This window comes from Synchiropus splendidus, chromosome 5, assembly GCF_027744825.2.
Source record: "Synchiropus splendidus isolate RoL2022-P1 chromosome 5, RoL_Sspl_1.0, whole genome shotgun sequence".
Classification (NCBI taxonomy): Eukaryota; Metazoa; Chordata; class Actinopteri; order Syngnathiformes; family Callionymidae; genus Synchiropus; species Synchiropus splendidus.
Genome location: NC_071338.1, coordinates 26,297,976 through 26,320,725, shown reverse-complemented (window position 1 = coordinate 26,320,725; position 22,750 = coordinate 26,297,976). Strand labels below are relative to the sequence as shown.

At 40.6% G+C, this 22,750-nt stretch overlaps 1 protein-coding gene across 1 annotated transcript in view; it reads left to right on the top strand.

Moving 5' to 3' along the window:
* The first annotated feature begins 591 nt into the window (after positions 1 to 591).
* The window catches only part of galnt18b (UDP-N-acetyl-alpha-D-galactosamine:polypeptide N-acetylgalactosaminyltransferase 18b), a 69,517-nt gene continuing 47,358 nt past the window's right edge, over positions 592 to 22,750 (top strand). Inside the window, exon 1 of the mRNA XM_053865283.1 lies at positions 592 to 1,085. Within this exon, the coding sequence (XP_053721258.1) occupies positions 845 to 1,085 (241 nt within the window). The 5' untranslated portion in view covers positions 592 to 844. The remainder of the gene's footprint in view (positions 1,086 to 22,750) is intronic.

Genomic DNA, 22,750 nt, shown 5'->3' with positions numbered 1-22,750 from the left:
TGCTTATTATTATTATCACTATTATTATTATTATTTTTGATGTTGTAGTTCCACTTTGGGTTTTTTTTTTTTAACACAGATTAAGGGTTGATATGTATTGTACATAATATTGTTTTATTTGTGTCTTTTCCTCACTGTTCAACACGTATTAAACTCAGAAATCCTTTGTGGACCGTGGTTTGGAGTTGAGATTCTGCTGCTCTTTAAATTGGTGTTGACGCTCCTTTTAAAACCATCATAGGTCTTCAGAGGTGACATGAAGTAACTTGACTGCTCCTTCAGTCGGACACTCCTTTTGTAGAAGTTGTTTGAATCAGTTATGGAGCCATTAATACGCATCTGTTGCTGCACTCTTCCACCGCACTACATCATACGTGTTTTTATCAACGTAAACTACAGAAGGCACCAGGCGTAATAACAGTTTTCTGAGAGTCAAGTATCTCAACATCACATCGCAGGTGAGCGGAAGCTCAGGTAAGGAGGACAGAGGGCCGTCACGTGTGGCGCTGTTCTCCCAGGATCGTGTGCTCGCACATGGTCAGATCCAGTGCGCATCGCGGAGGCTGTCAGTCCTCACCGCCTCCCACTGGCTGCAGCGGGATGCGCGGCGTTTCTCCACTTCCTCTCAACCGCAAATGCAACCGGAGGCGACGGGACTTTGCGATGGAGCGAAAGAGGAACCCTTCACCTGTAGATATTTAAAACCCAGCCGTGCGTCAAGGAGAAGGCTGGAGTGGATCCCACTGGAAATTACTGCGCGTTTCGGGTTGATCTTCCATCGGGCGCTTGTCGCCCTGTGATCCGCGCTTGTTGGATCCCGCGACCTGCATGGAGGGATGTCGGCATGGCTTGCACCAGGAGAACCAAAACTTTGGTGTCGACGTGCGTGATCCTGAGCGGCATGACCAACATCGTCTGCCTGCTGTATGTCGGATGGGTCACCAATTACATCGCTAATATCTACATCAAAGTGCCGATGCCGGTGTCGGAGAGAAAGTTAGAGGACGACAAACGAGGAGGAGAGACTCTCCGGATCATGGAGAGACTGGACCGTCTGGAGAACGTTGTGAACCAGCACATCCAAGGTAAAATACTCTCACCTTTCACGTCCAGATGTTGTTTAAAACGACAAGTGATGGCGCGCCAACTTACTATATATATATATATATATATATATATATATATATATATATATATTTTTTTTTTTTTTTTTTTTAACCAAAGACGCAAACCTTTAATTTCTAAAAGCAGTTCTTGTGCTGATTCACCCCAGTATTTGTTTTTCTGAAGTCTTCCAATCACCTGGCTACTGTGGGTCAGATAGAGATCCCCCTGCCAGAGTGGCGATGAACATGTTTCTGGAATATGTTTCTTGGCCCACAATGGTGGGATGTGACTGAAAAGATTTAATGTCCAATTCAAACGGTTTGTTTGGTGAACTTGTGGGTCTATGCCTCGTCTCTGCTCCGGACCAGATGGCACAGATGCATGTAATGTACGAACCAATGATGTGAAGTCATGTGAAAACATTGGCTCCTTGCTAAATTGTTCATTCGAAAAAAAAAAAAAAAGTGGAGCTCTCAATGCTGCAACATTGACAGGATAAATGCCATTCATTTCTGAGCTGCAGCATTGGACTGGTTTTCTGTTGAGATCCATGGACCTGGACTTGAGCCATTCATCAGGTCCCAAAAACATTTGGATGTGCCTGGTAAATACTGCGCAGAAATCTTTACCGTTTCAACATTAGTGATGTGACATGGCAAGGAAAATGTGCACCTCAGCTATTCAAACCTATTATCTATTATCCTATAAATCAGATTACAAAGTACAATGAAATACAAGTAAATATATATATATATACATATATATATATATATATATATATATATATATAGAGAGAGAGAGAGAGAGAGAGAGAGAATTATGAAAAGTATAAAATGTCAATAATATAATATAGAATGCTTTACCTTGTAAAAAGATCACTCCATTACAATATATGAATATCTACTGTAAGTCAGACATGATCAATGCTGGCCTTGCACGAGATTAAAAAGATATGTAGAAATAATAATACATACTCATAATTCACCCAAGGTTAGCAGTTCATTTACACTGTGTACAGATTCTGAAAGGAACCATTATTATCTAAACAGGTTTTGAATATTTCATTTTAAACAAACAAATTCTTTCGGTCCTCTGCAGCCAAAGTTACCTTGAATTCATGCTCTTGAGCTGCTTTACATTTCATTATGGTCCAACATTCTGTGTGTTTAACATTGGTGAATGAGATGCAGTAGGAATTCAAGCATTTGTGTCTGCAGTGAATAGAGAGGCGCAGGTGATGGTTGTGGATCTCCTCTTGGTCCAAAGAGCTTCATGAAACGCTGTCTCTCTAACAGACTGCTACTTAGTCTAGTTCTTTAGCTCGCGGTATGTCAGGAATCCCCTTTCCCCCACAAATTCCTTCAAGCCTTCTGCCACTTTTGGTGTACTGTTACTTTACGCTTGATCTCACACGGTTAATTTCCCTCCACTGAGCGCTGCTGAAAGAGCCATTCTCAGCTTCACAGGGGGGCTTGTTCTGGGCATGTCCCAGGTTGTAGTGGCACCGCGCAGAATTAAAACTGAGACAGGCCTCTTGCTGTTTTGAGTCTTGCCATCTTTACTTCAGTTTGTGTCATGATTGTAATTAAGGGGCCCGCTAAAAGAGTCTATCGGGAGGAAGTGATGTTTGAAAATCACTTATTTACATCGTCCTGCAGCCAAATGTGACACATTGTACCTGTCGACGTCCTCGCTGGAGATAGCTGGAGATAGCTCAGTCAACAAATAGTGTGTGGAGAGGTCAAGAACGAGTCCCTGTCCACCATCCGATTAAAAAAAAAAAAAAAAAAGAAACATATGCAGCATGCGCTTCTTGTCTATTCTGTAAATTCACCTCAAATGCATCAGAGGTTTTTATAAAATTGATGTTGGTAGGATCTGACCGTTTTAATGTGGATTTTAAATGTGTTTAGTGAATTGTTCACGGCTGTTGACTGTTTCACATTGAAGTTCATTTGATACTCTTAAAATAGAAATTTCAAAAAGTTTTCTGCATGCCCTTCGGCATCATTCTTTCTGTGTAAGGAGGCATGATATGATCCAAAATTCATTCCATAGTATAAACCAAATCCCTTCACAGAACCCGATTCTCATCTCTCCATCCCCCACGCTAGTCACTGGCTCCTCCGCTGTATGACGTGCAAGATAGGTAGAGAAGTGTGCGCCCCTGGTTTGTTCAAATGCTCAGTATCACAGCTGCTGTTTGTGTTGTTTCTACAAGTTACAAGGGTGATTGAACACCGCTAGTAGTGCTGGTGCAGCCCAAGTATGGATACACTTGAAGTGAGATACAAAGCAGATGAGGCTGCAGTCACTCTAAGTCAGAGGTGGGCAAAGTGTGGCCAGGGGGCCACATGCTGTCCTTTGCCTGTACGTTTGCGGGCCTCATGAGAATTTTTTTTTTTTGTCATCATTGGAAAAAAATGGACCCTTATTTTTTTTCAAATTCAAGTTCTTTTAATGGGCAGTTTCGTGTTTCTTGGCTATCAAAATAAATGAATAAAATATATTGAAAAGCATACTTGACGTGCCTTTATATTAAATTATGCTTTACCCTTAGTTCAGTCTTAAAAGATATTCTATTATCTATTAATTACATTGGGAAGAAACAAAACGTGATAAAAATTATACCATGTTTAATTTTGTTTTCTTTGACCCTCCAGCTTGATGGTCCATTAAATTTGTCATAATACATATTGCAGGGTTTCTGCTAAAACAAACAAACAAAAAAATAAATAAATAAATTTAAAAAAAAAATTTTTTTTTTTGGTTGATTGAGACAACTTCAAATATCAAGACAATTTAACACAATCAAGTATATTGAAACAAAATATCGGTACTGCAACGCGGAATCAAGTATCACAATATTTGAGTGTATTGATATTTTCTTACTCCCCAAGTAATCTGCATGTTTGTCACTGAAAAATCCAGAGAGAAAGATCATAATGACTGAAGTCCATTGCTTGTGGAGCTCAAGTAGTACAAAAAAAAGAGGGCACGAACAATGAAACTTTTAAATCTTAATAGATTAAGTGAGGCCCCTCTCAGTCTAACATGAAATGTCTGTGTTGCGAAGTAGTCAAGAAGCAAATTTGGTTGAGAAAACACTTTAAAAACTTCCAATTCTAAGCTCAAAATTCTGACACACCTGTGTGTGCGTGTGCTGTAGCTCAGAAACATAATACCATTAAAGAGCAGCGGTGGATGACAAGGCACATACCATCACCCAGACGTGAAGGTATGTGTTTGTGTACAGCTACTCTGAAATTTGGCGCAGCAGTTTCAAAGGTGCCTTTATCTCACCAAGTGTGACACGTTTTCCACTTTCACCAGTATGAAATATTAATAGTCCAGTCGACTGCAGTGTTTGGAATAAATCACCATGAGTAGATAATATAAATGTATATACTGTACCACCTGCCAGTTAAGTCACATGTCCACCAGGTAACTGCTGTTAAAACTGGGACGCCAGCAAATATTGTGCAGGATTCCTCTGTACGAATGAAATAACTTTGTTCTCTCAGATTCCCTCAAGAGCTGCGCACTCAGCGAGTCTCATTATTTGCTGCTATAGATATTTGTACTTTTATTATGCCACCAAACAGTTTGTCGAGGCCTGATGTAAGCTGTTGGGACATGAAAGAGACCAATTTATTGTGGAATATGGTGCTGTTGTCACAAAGATAGTCTGCAGGGGGCCTGCTGTTTCTACCCCGCTTTAATAAGAAAGACAATGAGCTGCATTGGTTGTTGACTGATACGCAGATCATCTTGAAATGGCCACATATTGTATATCATTTGCCGACGGCATCAACAGGCGTTGTCTTTCAGGCGTAACATTGATTTGCTCTCCAACTCAACTGTTTTCACTTGTATATAATGATCTTAACCTTCACTCCTCTCACTGCGAAGATGGCGGTGGCAAAGTGGTCAACAAGCAGGAAGTAGCGCATTCACTTCATTTTAGTGCAGCAACCGCCAACCTGAGCTCCCACATCATACAGCTTTACTGCATGTGAAAGAAATTCAATATTTACTGCCGCTGAGTCACTGGGACGGCGTGGAGACGCATCTCTGGTGTCCAGCAGCTTCTCAGGAAAGAGGCAGAAATAACCTGCTACTGTAAATGTGCCGTGGACTTAAGTGGTTTGTTACCAGGACCGTATAGCTTGGCAACAGCACTAAGAGTGACTGTTGCTGTGTGCCGGTGAGAATTATAGTTGGACGCAGCAAGTTGATACAAGCCCTCCATTGGGGCTCTTTTCTCTTAAATCTAAAGCAGCTGGGTGTAAAAGTTTTGCAGCGTGTTCTCAAGAATGCAATTTAAATATTTTTCACATACCAACGCCGGGGCAACCATTAACGGCTCAACACCAAAATAGAGAGGTTCCTTTAGTCCCGTTGTCTGGAGCATGTTGTAATTTGTCCACTGAAGTGACTGTGCAGGGCTGTGTGTCCCCCTGCAGTGCAGTCGTAACCTTTCCAGGTTGTGTCTCTGCTCTTGCCAAATGTCAGGTTGGATTGGCTCCAACGTCCTGTGTTCCTGTCAGGTTCCAGAAAAGTAGTGGATGATGAGTAGATGAACCGGTGGGCAGGTCAGCATGTCCACCTACTGTGCAGGGCTTCGCTTGAATCATCCTTAGGAGGTTTCATTTTTATGAAATTTACCAAATTACCTCTTTATTTCTGACTCATCTACTTGGCAACCTGATTTTGTCTTTCTGTCACACGAGGGAGTCTAGGTTTGTTTGGAAGAAAATAATGAGTCTTTTACATTTGAAGGGTTATTTATAGGGATGTGCTGTTCACATGATCACTGTGTTTGAAAAACAACTGTACAACAGTATTATTCTTTTAAAAAGATTAATAAGTGAGGCATAAAATAAAAATAATTTGGAGAACAAGCTAACTACAAAACACCGCAAATAAAGTGTTCTGAGTTTCTATCTGGCTTCAAATGTCTCTGGTACCTCTGGCTCTGCACATTGTATCATGGGCTCAGGTGCTGCAGTATGTGGTCCTCACTGTCCAGAAAAGGCTGGTTGTTTGATTCTATGATTCTACTTTTACTGCTTGAAATGACATGAGAACTTCCTTAGTGTCAGCCGACGTAGTCATAACCTCGGCATGGTCTTGCACTGTGACCGTCTGTCCTCGCAAGTTCTCGCCGATCGGGCCTCAAATACACCAAGAAGCACAAAATAACTGGATCGGTATCACAAAATGAAAGGTTTTCCTCAGCTGCTCTGAGCATCCAAATAATTGCAATACAATTTCGCAAATGAGAAAAAGAAGATCAAAATCTGGACAAAATCTGGATAATCCATTGTCAGAACATCGGTCCTTGGAAGATTTGTTTCATTCATCACTTGGAACTCTTTAGTGTCCCTTTTTATGAATGTTCCGACTTATTTATGTTGTATTCAAAACAAATTTGCAGCTTCACATGTAGCTTTGTTTGAAGAAAGTGAAGATGAGCACGGATGCAGTCTTTAGAAATGTGTCAGGTGAATGGAGGCACCATGTTTGGTGGCAGTTTACATGGAATAATTGACTCCTCCGTCTTATGCACTAGTTGTGGCAGCGTGTCAACAAGGCAGTACAACACACAACACACAGTATGAACCACACTTATGCTAAAAAACAAAACAAAACTCTCTTATATAGAAATGTTAACCTTGGTCCCCCTGTATTTTAAGAAGGTTTATATAAGTTTATATATATATATATATATGTATATATATTTTTTTTTCCAACTTTTTCAGTCTTCCAAATGTTGATTAAATTGCCCATGGGACATTTGAAAGTTCTTATTATCACATTCCCAGCTTTAAAAGGATTCCGTCAGCACCCAAGATGGCTTTTAGCAGAATATATATTAAATAATTCAGTGCTCAGAGGAAAGTCAAATCTGTTTAATTAGCTGTTTTTTTATTGTACATGGTAACAGTGGCAGAGCAGAGGGTGAGAGACTACTGTGGAGGACAGGAGCGCCTGTACGCTTCCTACAGTATCCTACAGTTAGGTGTGCATGCTGCAGCACGCTTCTGTCAGCGAGTTGGTATGCAGCTATGGGGAGTTCACTACTTAAATTCTGGAAGGGAAGAACACCCATAAAGCTTTTCAGCTCACGGAAGATGGATGACAGATGAGGATTGGCTTGAGTCACCTGTCACCCTGCCCTGGAAATGTTAAGTGGAGAGGATCAATTGACTGCATCTGTTTAATTGATCTTCATATATACCGTATTTTGTTTCAGTTTTTCAATGTTCCTCACTTAATAATGAATATAATCTTGTCCTTTGTCTATAATCCATCACTTTTTTTTTCTTGTGTAGCTACAGTATCAGGTGAAGATGGCTGATTCTGCCCTACATAGAAAGGTTCTTTAAAATCATTTATGTGTTCTTTGACTTATGATCGATAAGAATCCCCTGAAGCGAAGACTAGTCTGGTCAGTGACATCAACAACAACAACAATAGAGATTGCCAATGTGTCGTCATCATGATGTATTCCTGGTATAGCATGCAAAGCATTGTGGGAATCCGCGGCCAAACAGAAGGTGCCAGCAGTGATGGCATGGAGGGAAGACCGCGGTGCTCAAGGTGCCGTCAACCGGCTGAGTTATTCAGTGTAATATTCGTTTTTATAAGCTTCCAATCGTTGTCTTTCGTTCCCCTCCGTGGAAAACACATACAGTCAAACACCATCCTAAAGCCTCCAGCACCAGTAGCTTCAACTACTGTGTTTGGCAAGAATTTAATAATAACATTAAACAAACCCAATTTTCCACACCCTTACCATTTATCTGGTGCACGATGTGTCTGTCTAAGTCAGTGACGTTGTTTTGTTGAATTCTTACGTTAAGCAAGCTCGATGGCAAACAGTATGGACTGTGGTGCTAAAAACATTAGATTGGTTGTCATTTTAATGCCCCTTTTTACAATCTTCAGATCCCTCTGTAAATGCTATAATAGTGCATGTATGCGTGTGCTCTCACACTTAGTATCGTATATATTTATTAATATGAGTGCTGGAAGTTGGGCAGCAGGTTGACATCACCTGTCCAGTCGCTGTGCTCACAAAGATCGAGCCATTTGATGCCCTTAATATTTTCCTATACTATGCATTAGGATGTAGTTTTAGGCCTTATGGTCCGACGTTGTTGTCTTGAGCCCGCTGCATTTTGTACATGGTTTTCATCTTTAAATGATAAAGGGAATGTCTATGGATCGATCACTTCCACGGCCAAATATACCCATAATTCTTTGTGTTGTGATGGTGTTGCCGGCTCGTCGGTCACGTCTTTGCTATATATTCTCCTCAAAATATTTCTCCAGGAACGTCTTTTTATACACGAGTTTGAGGCTGAAATGAAAAGTTATTTGATCATAAAGGTTAACAGCTTGATATGATCCATTATATGTGGGAAGTAAAGCCACGACCCTGTGATTCCCCTGACACGGCGCCACCGACAGGCTCGGCAGTTTAATAGGTTGTGGTGTGTTATAATTGGCTTGTCTCAGCGTGCCGCCGCTGCTGACATGCATAATGGACGTTAAAATAGAAAACAACCCCAAAAAAGGTCAACACAATAACACCCGACCTTTGCCCTTTAATCATAAGTGACACTATCACCATTACATTGATTCAACAGCAGTTTGCTATTTATAGTGGTCACAGCCGCCTCAGCCCTGTAATTGTGCGCCGACATATCGCTGAGGGAATTTGGGGAACGACGTGATGACAGCTGATGATCAGGTTAGGGAGAAAAAGAGGCAGAGTGAAGAGAAAGCGCCGGAGTTATATTACAGAAAAGCAGGCTGAATTGTCTGCGAGAGAGAATCGTCGCTGTCGAGTTCCTGCCGGTGACAGCTGTCGCGTCTTTATTTTAGGAAAGAAGAAATCAGCGACTTTCTTAGACTCTCAAGGTCATTCGATGTTCGAGAAACATTTGATTCTTTTATTGTTCGGAATTATTTTACAAAACTCTAAAAACGCAGTGAACATTTTTCTGCATATTCATGGAGGAATCAGATCATCTGTCAGCACTTGCTGCTGGCAGCCTGTGAGCGTGGGGACGCGTGATGGGTTGTCAAGTTTAGAACAGAAATACTTTTAGAAACTCACATTCCGAAAGGAAGGGAAATCATCATGACTGCAAATTTACTGGAGAATGAATGTTAATGAATGCAGTTACGATGTTGATTCTAGAGGGAGAATAAATTACCGACACCGCGTGGTATGATTTGGGATTGGAAACGTGTCTCTTGGTTGTTTGTTTGGAATCAGCCAGTTGGCAAATATTCTTCATGTCTGTTTCCCCTCATGCATTATTGTTGACTTAATACTTTTTTTTTTTTTTCATTGTGAAGGTTTTGAAGTAGATAATGAGCCATATACAGTCACACACAGATGAGGAATATTATATAGGAAAGGAGAAGCAACCCAGAAAACAGACTTATCAATCATCATAAATTAATAAGAACTGATGATATAATAGGACAAATTCATTGATCGTCCTTTTTTTGGGTGATATTTTTGAAATACCCAACAGACCGATTCAGATTTTTGGCTGATTAAATCACACACAGAAGTCACAATTTTCCTTTTTATTAATTACACAAACCTACTTATTAACAATAATGCTGAACACTGAATAGAAAACAGCGACTTTTAAAGCAAAATAAATATCATTTGAAGCTGACAGACTCAAACCGGCCAGCATTTTACACCACACATCTCTGCCGTTTGTCTGTGTTTTGAGTCTTGTTTTGAGGCAGAGGCAGGTAAGTATTTCAAAACCGTCATTGAAACAAACGTTGTGAAAAAAAGTGTTTCGTGTAAAATAAACTTCCTTCCATGAACAATAAAACAGATCAGATGTCAACTTCACTCATCATTTGTTAAACACATTGTTAAATATAGATGCAGAAAGCTCCGGTCTTCCACAACGGCACATGGCTCCTCGTCCAAAACAAAAACAGCATTGGTTTAGCCTCTGGTTCCCTCCTGTTAGCGTTAGCTAGCTTAGCCTCTTGGTATCTCTTGAATTCGGAGCTGTGATTTGAGCCCAAGTGTCATCATATTGACCTCATAAATGACCACATCGGTGCCGATAAATCGCCCAACCGATCAATGCAGCCGTCGTTTATTGAAAACAAATGAAGGAGAAGTTTCTGGCCGGTTCATCTTCGGCTCCATTCCTCTTCAATTCTGCTCATTTGCTAATCGTAATGAGCAGCAGTGCAGCCATGTCTTTTTCAGCTCATTTACTGAAAATATGCAGCCTCCAATTTGTCTGTTAAGGCTCCGCGCTAATGGAAAATGACTGGGAAAAAATAATAATTAATATGGAGAATCATTGTTTTGCTCATAATGGAACTTAAATAACAGCGAGCGTTGAGGATGAGAGACGCGATGTGCTATTTAAGCTTCCTTCAAAACAACAGCTGGATGTGCAAACTGGGGAGAATTAGCTTTGCAAATTCTGCATCGCTTAGCAGTGGCTTTTTTTGTCTGCACTGGCATAGTTGGAATGAGCCCACAGTGTGAGGAAGCATGCGGCTGCTCTTTATAAAGCGTGTGTTATCTTCTGTATGAACAAATGCACTTTGTCTTTCCTCGCAGCGCAGCAGCCCGGCTCTCCTCCTTGTTAACTGATCCAATCTAATCGCCCGCTCAGTTTCGCACCAGGGAAACCAGATAAAGTTTCTGTGCCGAGGCCTGGGCTTGCAGACAGATATCTAATCAGTAAACATGATCATTGTCTCAGAAAAGAATGAATAATGTTATGACTGATTCATATCTGAGCTCGATATGGACGGGTCCTGGTTCTGGACAAATTTTTAGGTAGTTCAGTCTTTTAGGAAATGTGGCACAGTGGCAGCGATGCTGCATGAGTCCTCAAACTAGAGTCAGTAGGGAGTGTAATGCTAATTGTTTGTAGTTAAAGCTGAGTCAAATCTTATGATGAGTGATATTTTTGAGTTGCAGTTACCTCAGAAATGGGAATGAGACGTCGGAAAATAGGTCCACAAAAGCTATTTTCACGCTTGCCTTTTCTGGATATAAGCAACTTCTTGATAAAATTGCGCTCCTTTTGAAACTAGAAACGCCACAATATTAAGATGAAAGATGAATGCGGATTTTCCCTTGATACAAAACTTCCGCTTCATCTTTGGATTTGGGGAAGCCATCTTGGATTGAGCACCTTCTCTCTGGGAATTCCTACAGCAGGTGACGTCACTCGGGGAAAGCGGGGAAGCGTGTAACTGGGAATTTCCCACTCAACTGGAACGCACCATCGATCTGTCAAACTTGGATAATGCAGTGTATATCTCCCATATTTGTAGTTCACGTTATGTAAAACAGATTGTTTAGAGGGAGGTAGCCATTTTTGAAAACTTCTATTAAATATAAATTCAAACAACAAAGATTAAACAAATTTTAGGCCACTATATGAGTGTGTTGGATTTAATTACTGAAGGAAAAAAGACAGGAAAAGAAAAACACAACAGGGCCCCTTTAACTTTGGGGAGCTTAGAAGCTTGGGTGGGTGGACACAGACCGCTAGAAATAGGATTGTGGCGTCACCAGGAAGAGCTGAACATTTCCTCACCTGTAGGAAAGTTGGTTGTTTGGTTGGTTGCTAGTAACAATGGTCATCAAGCTGGCTGGAGCAGAGTACCACTGAGTGAAAACAGAAAATCTGGGAATGAGTGCAGTTCCGAACAAGGTCTGATCTACTGCTGATGCGTGCGGCCCATTGCTTGATGCACTGAAATTGTGTTCAATGCCAAGTAGAATCCCAGAATAACCCAGCTCAGCTCCAGACAACGACACAGAGAGAGAAGAGAGGTGTAACATCGGAGCACATGGGGAAACGGGATCAGACCATTTCATCAGTCTTCCGGCAATAAACCCTGTCTGAAGGGTTCTGAAGAGAAACAACAACAAAGCCTGTAGTTCATTGAGGACATGGTTATGTTACAGTTGTTGTTGTAGTCTGAGCAGACTTGCAAATAAATGTAGATTGATGTCAGCTGTTACTGGCGAAGTGATGAATTGAGGGCCGAGACATGATCGGGCACGAGTCAATTACAGATGTGGTGAAAGCATATTCATCAAGAGCAAAGTATGAATGAGATTTTCAAATTAAATTCATGATTCAGTACCCGAGGATCGGATGGTTTTCCAGGGAGCGGCGTGCTCACTGAAACGTGAATAATTGATACATTTGTTTAAAGATGAATCGCTGGTTCTCTTATTCTGAGAGCGATGAGGTGATATTACACCTGACCTAATCCTTCCAACGTGAAACAAGGCCTTTTAATTTAAGAAAGCTGGGAATTTATCTCACTCTGACCTGAGCAGAGACGCTTCCTTTCTTACGGAGCTATTGGAACATTTGAATTTGATGGTCTCGCTCGTGCGGTGCTCATTATTCTTATCTCTTTCACTGAACTCCACTAATAATTAAAGGCCCACTGACCTACTTTCTTCCTTTCCATAGTCAACAAGGTTGTCGAGACGTGTCATGGTTAATTGGGCAGATGTCAGAAGCGGATTAAAATACAGTGAGTTGTCTGTAGGAGAAAAGTGGAATGAAGGAGGGCTGACTGAGAATTTGAGGTTTGTTTACAGCAAGAAAAGCCAAATGATGTCTGGATGGAAAGAAAATAGTGGAGAAATAATAATATCAGTGTGTAGTGATGTTTGTGAGAGAGCGCAGTTGAAAAATAGTCGATAGAATTATTGTTTATTTTTATTTTACACAGTGAAAATTTGAAAAGTAGTAGTACCAATAGTATCAATAATTAATAATTGGAAAAATATTTCAACACAGCAATAACTGCATGAAATCCAGCACATACCACACTCTCACATCTGTTTTCATGGAGGTGGATTTCTTCTCACAGCCAAAATGATGAATTTCAAAAGGCACTTTGAGGCGGGTGTGACTCCCGCATTGATAAATGAGCCCATTGGGAGAAGACTGAAAGAAAGAAAATGTGTGAGGGGAATCGCTTTAAATTATTTTAAAAACATATCTCATTCAAATACTTGGTTTGTATTAGTGTTGCATTGAATACCACATCAACCGAGACCAAGACACTATGGAGACTGGAGAGTATCGAGGCCTAGACAAGACCAAGACAGTAGGTATATAGAGTCTCAGACTGATCCAGCTGCAGTGGGTGCAGCCACACACTGGTTAACCAATCAGGTGTCAGCTGAAATAAGCAGAAACAGTCTGACAAACAACTGGTGTTTGGGTTTAGTGAGGAATAAAAAACAGCTCCCACTGTGGCTCTTTGGTGGATCAGTTTGAGACATTTTGAACGAAACTGACCCATTAGCCAGAATCCTTCCTTTACCAATGATGACAGTTTTCTCTCTCGGTCTATCGGTCTGGAGACCGATCTCAAGTAATACAATATTAGATTATATGTTTGATTTTTGCTGCTTAGATTATGGAATTCATCACAATAGGTAACTCCTATTAATGTTCCAAATGTTGCTTTGCAACTCAGATAAATGTCGATGTGAGTCATGGTCATTAAATACAGATGCATGAAGTCAGATAGGCTGTCGATTTAAGTTCGGCTTCTCTTTATTCAGACTTGTTGAAGATGTTCAGAGGGTCAAGAGCAGGCCTGGCCAACCCACGGCTCCCGAGAGGCATGCGGCTATTTCCCCAGTTTCATGCGGCTCTTCACTGAACTGACTGGGATTTTGGTCAAGTTGCTATTTAGATGGTTGTTTATACAGGAAATAAGACGAAAAAGTAAGAGATATTCCGGCGAAATGTCAAAATATTGTTCAGAGACTTTGACATGCGTTTAACTTTGAAACATAAACAACAAATCTTGCCCCACATTGCCTATGTGAGTTGCGGTCGGGACCGTCATCAGATCCACGATCAACACGATTTACATGACTTAGTTCCACATTTCACTTTGTAGTTCCCTAAACTAAACATATGGCATGTGTTTCACCTATTATTCATTGTTCATCGTCGTGTTTAATTCAGTGGAGTGAAGATGAGATGCTGAAGCCTCGCTCACACACACAGACCAGGGCCATGTTATTGGAGACATGAGCCATGTAGGATGTGGCTCTCTTCAGCAACACAGTAAAACAATGTGACTCTTAGTCTCTGACTGGTTTTCCATCCCAGGTCTAATCTGACATCAGTGCCTTCAAAAAAATTCCAGGAGTGCATCAAAAACAATGAAGCTATAACTAAAAAAATGTTGATAAAAGTTTATAAAGAAGCAACATTATTTTACCATTTGATTTTACTATTTTTTAAATTGTTATTTTGTGTTTCATCATTGCCTTTGAAAATTCTAAAATTGATATAAAATGTATCAAACATTTTTATCATCTGGGCCTGGAGTTGCTCGCGGTGTTCAGATCAGTAAAACTATTACTGCAATGTTTCAATGTTGAAAGTATTAGAGCTTGAATTCGGCTCATCAGTGTGTTTTTGGCTCTTCAACCCAGCAGGGTGAGATTAATAAGCCAGTCTTTAAGGTCAGTTAGTAGGAAAAGACGGCAGTACGTTGGAGTTTAACTGAGAATAAAGGTAGCGTCTTCAGCGTCCCCAGCACACTGCAGGACTGTGCTGAGTTTGTTAAGCACCAGTTAATGTAGTGGAACACCCACTGATTGTTATGTAGTAAAACAGCGACCCTGTCTTCACATTACTTTCATAGTTTTGTACCATCCGAGCTGCATGGGGTGGTGGACAGCTCATCTGATGTCCACCAACACGGACATGAAAGTGCAGTCAGTCAGAGGACATCAGAAGAGCTGTGGGTCGTGGTGGTTTGAGAGGAACGTAAAATCAGACATTATGAAGAGGTTTTGTTTGCTACTTCTTCACTGCCATGGATAGAAACAATGGTGTTCATTTCACACATAATGTAGCGTGGATTCACCAACAAGTCCATTCGCTGCTATTGAAAGTCAAGGAAATTGATGTAATTGTTGTTAAAGCTCACAGCTGGTTGACACAGTCATGTGATCACTCGTCTGTGTAGCTGCAGTTGAAGCTGCTGGCCGCTCCAGCGCATGGTTAATATTAATACTCTGTGTGTGACTGTACTCTCAGTTTCGAGTTTGTCACCGTCAGCATTTTTCACAGCGGGTCATCCTGGACTCAGCTCTGCCCTTCAGATGAATTCCTCCACATTACTGCCTGATGAAAAAGGTCCGAGTCATATAACCGAAGTGGGAATGTACTGTGGTAGTTCGATCCATTTCTCCTGCATGAAATTGCACTTTCATCATATTGAATCCATATTAAACATTTAGTTTGTTGCATGTCTTTCGATAACAAATGTTGAAATCACAACAGAACTGAAACATGATCCAGGCATTGCTCTCCAACTCAGGTCTATTAATGCTTAATAAAAGCTGTTCCCATTCAGCCACGTTCATATTGGTGACAATTTCTTAGAATTCATTCCACCCAAATCTGACTGGATTAGTCGCTTCTCTGGTTATCTGGGTTAGCGTTTATTGAATTGCCTGAAACCCACTTCATATAAACTGTCATGAGGTCTTTCAGGGGCGTCTGCAGTGTGAGTGATGGGTGTTCTTTTTGCATCAGCGTATTAACGAGAAGTATGATAGACATAATGTCACAAGCTATAGGTCACATGTCAAACTCAAGGCCCACCAAGTGATTTTATGTGGCTTTATAAGGCTCAAATTCACTGGTAATTTAAAGCTCACCAAAAAAACTAGATCACCTCATATAGGGAAATTGATATTGAGAGAGACAGGGACTTGATGTTGAGGCATGTTTCCTTTTTTTCTCTGTTTGAATGTTCGATGCATCCCTACTTACTTCTGTGATTCCCACATTTTGTGTGTAGCGCGGCACTTATTTTTCTTTGACACTAGTTCACACTTACAATAACAACTGGAGTAGCAGCCTATTTCTCTTGTGTAATTTATTCTAACTGCTCTTTGTGCTTTCGCTAAAGCTCTATAGATAGAAATGGGTTGTGGTACGATTCTTCTTATACATTTGCAACGTTAAAACATCGGATATTGCCAGTCAGCCCAAAAATATCAGGTTATGAATTTAAGTCCAAGTTGCCCAGCCTTACCTGCAGTGGTTGTTGACGTCAGGATTCCATGCTATTTGACAGATGTTCTTTAGAAAACAGAGAATATAAGTGTCTCTAACTCATACTTCCCTGCTAAAGACGCTTCAGTCAATATGTATGTTCTTTGACCTGTGACCTGGACTGTCTTTCTAAACTTCAGCCTCCAGCTCTATGTCCAGGCCTGGGCTTCAATGCGCTCGCTGACTGAAATGATCATTTGTGGTCGAGCGGTTCTGGAGATGTGAGAGGCGGCTCAGGCTGCCATCTCGGCATAAGTGTTGAATTTCAATTGAAAAGCTGAGTGTAACAATATCATACTTTGGAATCAGGTCAGAAGGATTAGGCGTAAAAGCCTGAGAATGCCATTGAATCTGTGCAATCAAAACAGAGTTTGAACTGATATCTCGGAACTATTTTACCGTCAATAACTTCCTTTGAAAACGATCTGCCCCTCTTTCATTAATCATTCTCTGTCAGTCAGCTGCAGCTATTCAGTGGCTGTTGAAGATGATTCCAAGCCCATGCTTTTCTGTGACTTTCTACCTTGCCAGCGTCATTCACTCCTTTCTTCTGCTTTTCTCTGGGCATCTGCCTGCACTTCAGGAATTCTCTCACTGACATTCTCCATGAAAGCCTTCAAGGACTGCCGGATCAACTGTTGTTCTTTTCTCTTCTGCCGACAAGATACTTAATTTGAAGGCTGATCCGTTGGTATTCACGTGAATTCCTTAATGTGAGGATCCAAGACTCTTTTCTCTGACAGCCTCGCTCCGAGGCTGGGTGTCTGTGCTGGCTTCAAGAGGAAGGAAGTGAGTTTTGACGCTGATAAATGCTGCTACAGAGCTGATGCTTCCGTGGACCTTGGCCCGGTTCTAGCCCAAGACAGTGTCAGTACAACTCTTTATGGGAGCCAGACAACATTACATATCAGAAAATAATGTGAACAAAACATATTCCTGGCTTTCTCTTCATTCGTTGATCTACTCCAAAATAGAACAAACGTCTCCTCTTCCAGCTTCCGCTTCCCAAACAGAGGACTTTACTCTGTCACAGCGCTTTGCTCAGACGTCCTCGCTGTGTTCCAGGTGCCACAAGGGTTTCATGGATGTGTTTGACTTCTACTGATAATCTGACAGAACGCTTCACACTGATTCTTCAATCTCTCCACCGACTCGTGTTTTCTCGCACCCGTATAACAGTAAATCAAGAATAAAATTCAGGTCAACTATTTTTGTTGCACAGATGTCTCACAGAGTTAAGAGTTTGGATCCTGCTTAGGACTTAATACTTTTTATTTTCTATCTTTTAGTGATGCAAACTACTGCCACATTCATCATCATCATCAAATATCAGCATCCTATATATATATATGTATGTATGAGATTGAACCACAGTCTCTCAGAGTCTCTCCACATTGTTTTTTTTGTTGGTACTGGCTGTTGCAAAGAACCAATTCCACACCCCACATGTCAGACCTGAATCCGATGTATACCTCATCAGTGAGTCGGATGAAAAGATTCTGCGGTGCCTTCTCAAAGGCACTTTTTTCATGGGTTTCCTGAAATCCAATCATGAGAAGGATGTTAAAGTGACCATGTGTAATAGCCGCCATTGTAAATGTAATCCATATATTCGATTACTTCTTCCAACTTTTCACTCTTTCCTACGGTCAAGATGTCTGGAAAGGTATGTGGGCTTAAAACTTCAAAGAATGATTCAGCATTCGTGGAAACAATACTTGAAAACGGAATCAATTTCTTGATTTCCACAGTGAAAGCAGCCATTTCAATAACTTGGATTTCTTTTCTCCTTCGACTGGAGCAATTGCTGTGCTTTCTTAAAATGCCAGATGATGGTCTGTATAACAGTTTGACACCTGAATTATTCAATGAAATATTTGTCTCCACATCACAGCCTGTGATCAAAACATGAGCTCAGAATGAAGGAAGGGCTGCTCACAAATCTGTGGAGGCTTCATTCATACACAGCGCAGAATTCTTTTGCTTCCACTAAGTTAAAAAGAGACGAAGTCAGCAGCGTTTTTAGGATGCTTTTGCTCCTTTGTTGGTAAAATATTAAGAAGCTTTCTGAATTTTTCAAATGTCCTCAGATGTTTTACGTTTCAGAAAAAGACAGATTTTTCTGTGGCAGAGACAAGACATGGCTCAAACTGGGGTGCTGCTCGACAGCATTATTTTTTTTTCATTTCTGGAAAGACAGGCTCAAAGACAGGTTAATATCAAATATATGAAGATCAAAGTGGTCAATAAATATTATACAATGTGAATGAAATACTGCGTTTCAATATGTTTTTAGATTTTTAGATTAGATTAGATTAGACATTAAAGATACAGAATCAACTACAGACGTTCAGCCACAAGGTATCAAATAATAATAATAATAATTAAATACCCATAATATATCATGACTATATTAATAAAATATAAGCAGTTATAAGTAAAATAGACATAAATAATAATAAATGATATCAATAAAAATGTATAAATAGATGTCGTAACGTGTGCATTGTTGCAAAGTACAAAAAATAGAAAAGACTTTTTTCCATTTTCTGAAACATAACACATTTGTTTGTGACCGTTGAAAATTGCTTTTTAAATACCAACCAAAAGCAGCCCATATCATCGAGTCTTGGATAATTGGTCCATTTAGTCCTCTAGGCAACGAAACGTCAGTTCCCTGCGTTAAAAAAAAAAAAAAAAAGAAGAAAAGGAAAAGAAAAGAAGAGAAAAATCAATCTTAAGACTCGGTGCCAATTTTGGCACAATTTGAAGAAGAGCGAAGTTTCATTGTGTTTCACACTCAGCATGACAGCTGACTCACAAGCTGACAGTGAACTGTGCTGGTGTTACACACTTGATGGTTTAATGATCGCAAGAACCGACTAGCTAGAACTGTGACCCATAGTCTCAGGATAGAATCAGATGTTTTACAATGTAGCTGGTCCTTCCATCTTATAGTGAACTTTAACAGCTGCTCTATCTTCTTTAAATGATCAATAATTGTATCATATTTGTCTCATTATGTGAATTATTCACAGACCCATGTTCACTGGAAAGAGCCTGGAAATATCCGTCACAGTCCATGAATTTCAAGGGGTCATATTTGTTGAATTATTTTGTACTTTGTCTTTGGCTTTGTGCCCTTGAGCAACTATGATCAGGAAGCAAACCATCTATAATGAGACAACACACTGAAACCACTTATTCAAGAGTACGGGACAGAAAGGTCCGAAAAACTGAGGGTATATTCAGACTGATGCCTGAGTCATTTTTTGTGTCATCATGCTGAACAATAATAGCAAATGAACAATAGCCAAGACTGTTTCACTAAAGTCGGGGTGAGAATCATTTCACTCATGGGAAATATTTGGTGCGTTTTTGCCACTCAATGTATCAAAGGCTGCTATTTTCTTTCCTACCATGCATATCTCAAGGACATGTAAGGCAGAGTAGCCAAGACAAAATATGAAGAGTTGGCCTCAGTTATAAAGCGTGACTCGTGACTCATCACATTTTGACACAGCGTTGTCACTTTCTCCTTTCAGGATCGCCGCTTTTTAAAAGCCTTCTCTCCATAGTGCAGTTCAGAGACACAAAGTAAATTCAGTCATCTCTTTCTGTTATGCTTTATTTTGACAACATACATTAGTCACCCTTATTCAGAGTTATAATAGATGAGTATTATCAATATACTGACATCATTAAATGATATGACAATTATTATGAGAAGCATGAAACACAAGCCACCAATGAACAAGGCTTTGTAGCTGACACAATTAAATCCCTTCATTTTGTCCATATATGCCGCAAGCACGGGTTACGGGTTTTACAAGTCGGGGTACACCGATCGCCATTTTGTTGGCCGATACCAGTTGCTGTCCAACAGGCTGATTCCGATTTTTTCAAATTGTTTTTTCTTTTTTTCTCCTTCTCCTTTTCCTTTTTTTTCTTAAGACTAATTTCACAAACCTACTAAATATCATACTGAACCAATAATTGAACAAATTGCTTAATATATATAATAATATAATATATATTGCTTAATAAAATATTTTTATTAAAATATTTTTTATTCCCGTTTCAATGACCAATGAACAGATCAACCCTCAATGTAAAGTTCACTTATTAAATGGATGACTATCTGGGGTCCAGGTGGGCAGGTAGCTGTGGATAGAGCACCTCCAGTCTTCAACAACAGAACTCAGCTGTTTCTTCATGTAATTCATTCATTTGTCCATGTGGATTTGAAGTCAGATGTGGAGGAAAGAGACTGAACATGTCATGTGTTATAACCTTGATGCCGTGGCTTCAACTGACTTGCCCTCATTATTCCGCGTCATGTTAACGTGACAGCATTGGCAGTGGATATTGGTTTAGAAAGATTGATGCCCTCCCTGTAAATTAGTGTCACTCTTCACCCCAAACCTTTCAAAGCCAATTGGCCACCCGAGTATTCAGCCCTTGAGGACTGGTGAGGAAATGATTTATGTCCTGTGCTCCTCTGAAATAAACAACACCCCTGAATGACAAAGGTTTGAAATGAAGGCCAAAGATGTGACCTGCCAGTTGAAGAAGTATTGGATCTAAAGCCGCGGACGCAAGACAAGCCAGCTGAAGAGTTTGTGGAAAAGACATCGCCTGATTGAATCCTACAGAATGACAAATCCAGCTTTATGAACAGGAGCGCTCAAGGGCTCAGGATCAAAATCTTAAACGCTTAATGAAAAAGTAAGCTTTCAAAGTGGCAGCTGCTGAAGGAAATAAGGGAACATTACGGTTCATTACTTACTATGGATGGCGTTCATAACCAAGTAGGAAAGCGAACAAAGACCCCCTTCAGGCTTTGCTGAAGGATGTTCATGTATTCTAGGATCAATGAGGAAAACTCAGTGGAGTAGAGATGACAGTGTGTCGCAAACAAACATGACCCTTTTTTTTTATTCTGGCACCGCACATTGTCGCTTGGGAAGAAACAAAGAGGAAACAATGCTGCGCGCCCAGTTTGTTCTCTGAATGCCAGGGTGACGTGCCGGCGTCTGATGCGACCTAATGAGGGGACTTCCTTTCTACCCTCAGCAGGTCACAGAAGCTCCATTGTTGTTTGTTTTGCTCCAAATTCATGTAAACTTTTGAAACATTTGGTGACTGGTTAGGTCATTGGGTATTGCACGAATGACTAGATCAGGATGTTGTAAGGTTCAATCGCAGTCAGGTAGCCATCGGAGACCATTTAAACCATGCGGAGCTATTGTCAGAAGCACCTTCCTGAGGCCTGCAGTTACACTATTCTGGAACACTACAGGTAACTCCGACACCTACGTCATCATGTTGAATGGCATCATAGCGCCTGACACACGACATCAACCTTGAGCAACTTGAGTGACTTGCGGTATTGCATCGCTTATAGCTACGATCCCGAAGATAGTCACAAATCTTCCTGTTAACTTGGGAGTTTTTATGAGTCCTGTCCAGCTGGTTCTCGATGCAGTTTTCTGCTGCTGATCTGCTGTGTTGTGGTTATTGTTGTTGCGGATGTCTCACTTAATGCTTTCCCGCATTAAGTGTGCGTGTGTCTCTAATGTGTCACTGTGTCTCATCTGAGTGTGCCATTGTGAGGAAGCATGTCGTGCTCAACTGTAGGTCGTGCAATATGGTATATGGTCATAGAGAATATGGTCTTTTAGCTAAAACGCGGCACGATGGCCACCGTGCGTTTATGGCCTTGGGCCTCGTCCTTGGCACTACTTTCTGATCCATTGCAAGCTGCTTTGGAATGTCACCTGGTGGCTAGCATTTGTGCTTCAACTAGGGCTGGGTGATTAACTGATAAACAATCGTTCAGCATTTATGGTCAAGTTCGATTATCGGCCGTCACCCAGTTTCACGATTAAACACGGACTTGCCAGCAGTTTCCTCCCTGACTAACAGAGGTCACCATATTCTGAATATGAAATATATCGTATGCATTCTGTTGTTGTAGGAGTGAGCTCTTGTGCTGAAACTGACTGTTGCTTGTCTGTCTTTATTTAATGTTTGTTGTTGTTTTTGGCAACTTATGAAGAGGATTATAGAGTCTGTTTGTAGTATTTGCCACCAAGTTAACCAGATCCTACATGGACAGATTTCTTTTTTTGTGGAGACTCTTGAAGTCATAAAAAGATAACGGTTAAATAATAGCAATAACATGTTACAGAAGTTTCCATAAGTATATCACGTACTGCATTGTATAAGTGTTAGGAAACGTGTAGTTTGTCTCCTGAAATGTTTCTTACCCTGAAAATGTGTCTGCAGCCTGTAAAATTTACCTCCCTATGTAATGTGTAATAATAAAATTCCTCTCAGCAATCATATAAGTGTTGGTTTATGAAAAAGGGGGTGCCATAAAAACACTGCTCTCTTCAGACTCCCGTCCAGAAGGAAGCTGTTTCTGGCAGATCTTAGACTTCTCTGTCTGGCTCTTTGGGGACCTGCGATGTGATTTGGAGCCATGATCA